Source organism: Leuciscus leuciscus (genome assembly GCF_965113295.1).
Source record: "Leuciscus leuciscus genome assembly, chromosome: 25".
Lineage (NCBI taxonomy): Eukaryota > Metazoa > Chordata > Actinopteri > Cypriniformes > Leuciscidae > Leuciscus > Leuciscus leuciscus.
This window is the reverse complement of record NC_138724.1, coordinates 840,487-845,261: the sequence shown is the minus strand read 5'-3', so window position 1 is coordinate 845,261 and position 4,775 is coordinate 840,487. Positions and strand designations below refer to the sequence as shown.

The following is a 4,775-nucleotide window of genomic DNA, read 5'->3' as shown; positions in this document are numbered from 1 at the left end:
CACCTGAAGAGGGCAGCACTCAGACGTTCACCTGAAGAGGGCAGCACTGAGAGGTTCACCTGAAGAGGGCAGCACTCAGACGTTCACCTGAAGAGGGCAGCACTCAGACGTTCACCTGAAGAGGGCAGCACTCAGACGTTCACCTGAAGAGGGCAGCACTCAGACGTTCACCTGAAGAGGGCAGCACTCAGACGTTCACCTGAAGAGGGCAGCACTGAGAGGTTCACCTGAAGAGGGCAGCACTCAGACGTTCACCTGAAGAGGGCAGCACTGAGACGTTCACCTGAAGAGGGCAGCACTCAGACGTTCACCTGAAGAGGGCAGCACTCAGACGTTCACCTGAAGAGGGCAGCACTCAGACGTTCACCTGAAGAGGGCAGCACTCAGACGTTCACCTGAAGAGGGCAGCACTCAGACGTTCACCTGAAGAGGGCAGCACTGAGAGGTTCACCTGAAGAGGGCAGCACTGAGACGTTCACCTGAAGAGGGCAGCACTGAGAGGTTCACCTGAAGAGGGCAGCACTCAGATGGTTTTACACCATATATTGTAGAATTAAAACACTTTGGCCTGGTTTCACAGACAGGGCTTAGATTAAGCCAGGATTAACACTTTGTTCAATTAGGATATTTAAGAAGCTTTTATAAACGTGCCTTAGAAAAAACATTACTGATCTGAATCTTGAAACAAAACAATGGCAGTGATATATTTTAAGATAAATCAGTGCGAGTTGCTTTCAGTTAAAACAGCTCAAACATGCATTTTAGTCTGGGACTAGACTTAAGCCTTGTCCGTGAAACCGGTCATTTATACCCAAATGTAAAAAAAGTTATTCGAATCAATGATCAGCACTAATAAAGCCCCATTCTTACAGATCATTAACTAAAAAAAAGTTTAGTTACCCTTTAAACATATTATTATTTTATTGTAAAGTGTTACCTATACTTAATCACACAAATAAAATAAATTGGTATTACATTCATGTGTTGTGTTCCCCTGGCCGACTCCCAGTGCGGTCAAGACTGGCGTCCAGTGTGGCCCTTTACTGACTAAGGTTAATAAATGCTATAGAAGTATTTGTTCATTGTTAGTTCATGTTAACTACTAAAACCTTATTGTAAAGTGTTTATATTACAGATTTGTTATGATCCCTGTCACATAAGACATCTCCTGCTACCTCAGATATGTTAAGCTCTGATTAGTTTATCTCCTGTAAGATGCGCACTGAACATGCTGGAGAACAGAGTGCTTCTCCCTGACGGAGATGTGGTGTGTTGTGGTAGTGCTCCTCTCTCACCAGCAGATGGCACTGGATCACAGCTCTGGATGCCACTGAAATATTGATCTCACAGTATATGTTTATTCAGAGCCTTTATTCAATTAATTTAAATGAATGAGCCTAATGTAGATGCAAGTGCAGATATCAGAGGCTCCAGATGAGAGTGAGTTTGGTGAACGGAGCACTTAGTGGCTAAAGAATGACGTCACAGTCGATCTTCAGACATTATCAGTGCGCAAGAGCTGTGGGACGGATGCTGATTGGCTGACGGGTGCCCTTCTGTGCTCTGATTGGCCAGTGGGAGATCATTAAACACCTACACAGATAACACTCAACTCCTCATGGTGAATATATAAGGGCTTGACCACTGAAGCCACACACAGTAGTATCCAGGTGGTCTTCAAGTTCAGAGAGTCAACATTTCTACCGAACAGCAACACAAGGTGAGGTAAGACCATAACAGACACTTTTTGTTGGATTGAGATCTTTGTGGGTTTGGAAAGGGATGCCTTTCATTACTCTAATGGGTTTAGGCTTCACAGAGGACGCTATAGTCAGTGTGTTTCTGTCCCAGGGTATACCATGTTCATGCTGAAGATCTCTGCCCTGCTAGTCGCGTACGCCGCAGTGGTGCTGCAGATGTCCAGCTCGAGCGCCGCCCCGGCCAGGTAAACCTCACTCCTCATGTTGAGTCCACAGGTGGGCTGTTCTGCATCACTGTTTGCTGTGTGTCCTCAGACCCGCTTCAGAGTCTCTGACAGACAGATTTGCGCTCATGGACTACGAGGCACGGAGATTATTGAGCGCTATAGTCAGAAACGTGGTGCAGATGACGGCGGAGGAGCTGGAGCCCACAAGTGATGACAGCAGGTACGAGCTCCACAGGTCTGCGCTGGTTATCCTGAGAAGGGAAAGAGTGTGTTTATATGAAACGGCCGACCGACTCCTGTTTTCACTCTGCGAGAGGCAGTAGATCCAGTTAGTCAAGTGAGGAGCCGTGGAGATTAGTGTGAAGTTCCTCTGGCCGGATGAGGTGCACATCTCCTCCTCTCAGTGATGAACCCTGTGTGCGTGTCCTAGCATGTCATGCTAACCCTAATGACTGCATGTTCTCCCACCTGAGCATGTTCTCTCTCTAACCTGACGCATGTGTGAGCACTAACAGGCGCTGCATGTGTGTGTGATACGCCTGTCTGCATGTGTGTTTCTGTTCAGCCAGGGCAGATTCCTGTCCAAGCGCTGCTCCAATCTCAGCACCTGTGTGCTGGGAAAACTGTCCCAGGAGCTGCACAAATTGCAAACGTTCCCGCAGACGGACGTGGGCGCCGGGACGCCCGGCAAGAAGCGCAGCCTGCTCGAGGGCAACCAGTTCCCCAGCTACGAGGAAACCTTTACCGCCATCTAACCCTACCCCCCCGCTGCATGCGGATCCTGCTTGACTGACCGCACACACACGCCTGGTTGCATCGGGCTTCTCCTTCTTTATTTCTTTATTTCTTTCTTTCTTTGGCAGAGAAAGGCATGTTGAGACTTAGATTGAATTTCTTCCACAAGGAGTCGTTTTTATGCACTTCGCACATGCCTCTGAATAACTGAGTAAATGTATTTTAAAGGTAACTGATGATAATCAAATATATATATAAAAAAAGAGAAGTACTTTCATGTGTTTAAGTTCAATAAAGGTATTTTTATATCAGGAACTCTAGTTTTGTCAAGTTATTAGTTACATATTGAATTGTTAAACTGCCTCTACAAAAACATCAAGATTTCTGCAGGTAAGATGACATCTGTGACTGTGATCAAATCATCAGACTGATAATTCCATACATATTTAATATTATAGATGAGTAATGCATGAATGTACTGAGTGCTGTGTGTGCGTGTCCCTGTGCTGATGCTGGATGCTCTGTGTTGCTCAGCGGGACCGCGCAGAAGCGCGCGTGTAACACGGCCACGTGCGTGACTCACCGGCTGGCGGACTCCCTGAGCCGGACTGGGGGAATGGGCAGATCTGGGTTCATCAGGACCGATGTGGGACCCGACGCGTTCGGCCGCAGGAGGAGGACCGATGTGGGACCCGACGGGGGAATGGGCAGATCTGGGTTCATCAGGACCGATGTGGGAACCGACGCGTTCGGCCGCAGGAGGAGGAGGAGGAGCTGAGCGCGCGAGCGGGGTACGAGCGCGCCCCCGAGACTCTGTGCTGTGTGTGTGTGTGTTTGTGTTTCACGAGCGTGCGCGAGACTCTGTGCTGTGTGTGTGTGTGTGTGTGTGTGTGTGTGTGTGTGTGTGTGTGTTTCACGAGCGCCCGCGAGACTCTGTGCTGTGTGTGTGCGTGTGTGTGTGTGTGTGTGTGTGTGTGTGTGTGTTTCACGAGCGCGCGAGAGACTCTGTGCTGTGTGTGTGTGTGTGTGTGTGTGTGTGAGAGAGAGAGAGTTTCTGACCGTGTCTTCTCTGTTCCACAGGTGATCTGGACTAGAAACACACACACACCTGCTGAAGAGCAACTCTCGGAACAACACCGACTCTTAAACACGCACTAAGCACTTGTGTTATCCATATGTACTGACAGAGTGTCTAAAACACAGAGAAATCTATAGATTTTTATATGAAATAAATCAGATTCATAAAGACATTGTGTGTTTATTCTGCATCTGTGTGTGGACAGATAATCCCTTCATGTTACTGGCATCCACACCTTCAGCATCCAGGGGGCGTTTCCCTTCCTCAAAGGTTCTTTACAGTGGAAACTGGTTCTTTAAGATTATTAAAATGTTCTTCACACTAAAGAAAAGTTGTTCTTTCAGAACTGATCTCTCTGGGGAACCAAAATGCTTCTTCAAAACACCCTTTTGCAGCCTTTATCTTTAGAAGCGAAGGTTGTGATAATGAATGTAAGGTTAGTGATTGTTGTGAGCTTGTGAGCGGGTGAGATGTGTTTGCTTTAGAGAAGTGTTGGACCTGCAGAACCGGCTCCAGCTCATGTTAGATCAGCTCATCTGCAGGCTTTACTCAGTCTCCATGAGGCTCATTATAACCCTGAGACTACACGATGATATAGATATAGACAATACGCCTCGATGTGGTTTTAAAATGCATCAAATACATCCGATCGAGTCAGTTCCAGTTCATTCACTCAAACTCCAGAAAGTTCTGTGCCGTCACTGTCCAACAGGAGGCAGAGCGAGTCTCATGTCAAAAGCCTGTTTTACTCAGAAGAATGAATTATAAGTTTATTATATAAATGGTTATGATTGTACTGTCCCTCCAGCTCATCCTCGATAACGCCGTGTGCAGCGATCTGAGGAGACGTGTGTGTTCACCTCATGTGATTCTGTTGTTCAGGTGTTGCTGTGTCTCTCTGGGAGTTATGCTCCTGTTTCTCCTCTGAACAGAGGAACCGTTCCTGAAGGAGACGTTTTTCTAAAGCATCAATAAAATATTATTTTCTCCATGTTTCCAATGTCTCTTTTCTTCAGTGATACTATATAAAACTAA

At 46.8% G+C, this 4,775-nt stretch overlaps 1 protein-coding gene across 1 annotated transcript; it reads left to right on the top strand.

The window, feature by feature from the left end:
- The first annotated feature begins 562 nt into the window (after positions 1–562).
- Positions 563–3,182, top strand: LOC309490547 (calcitonin-1). The gene is made up of 4 exons (XM_082159779.1): positions 563–1,725; positions 1,852–1,945; positions 2,016–2,147; positions 2,493–3,182. The coding sequence occupies exons 2-4, from the start codon at positions 1,860–1,862 to the stop codon at positions 2,680–2,682; spliced, it is 408 nt and encodes a 135-aa protein (XP_082015905.1). The 5' UTR covers positions 563–1,725; positions 1,852–1,859; the 3' UTR covers positions 2,683–3,182.
- Positions 3,183–4,775: the final 1,593 nt, after the last annotated feature.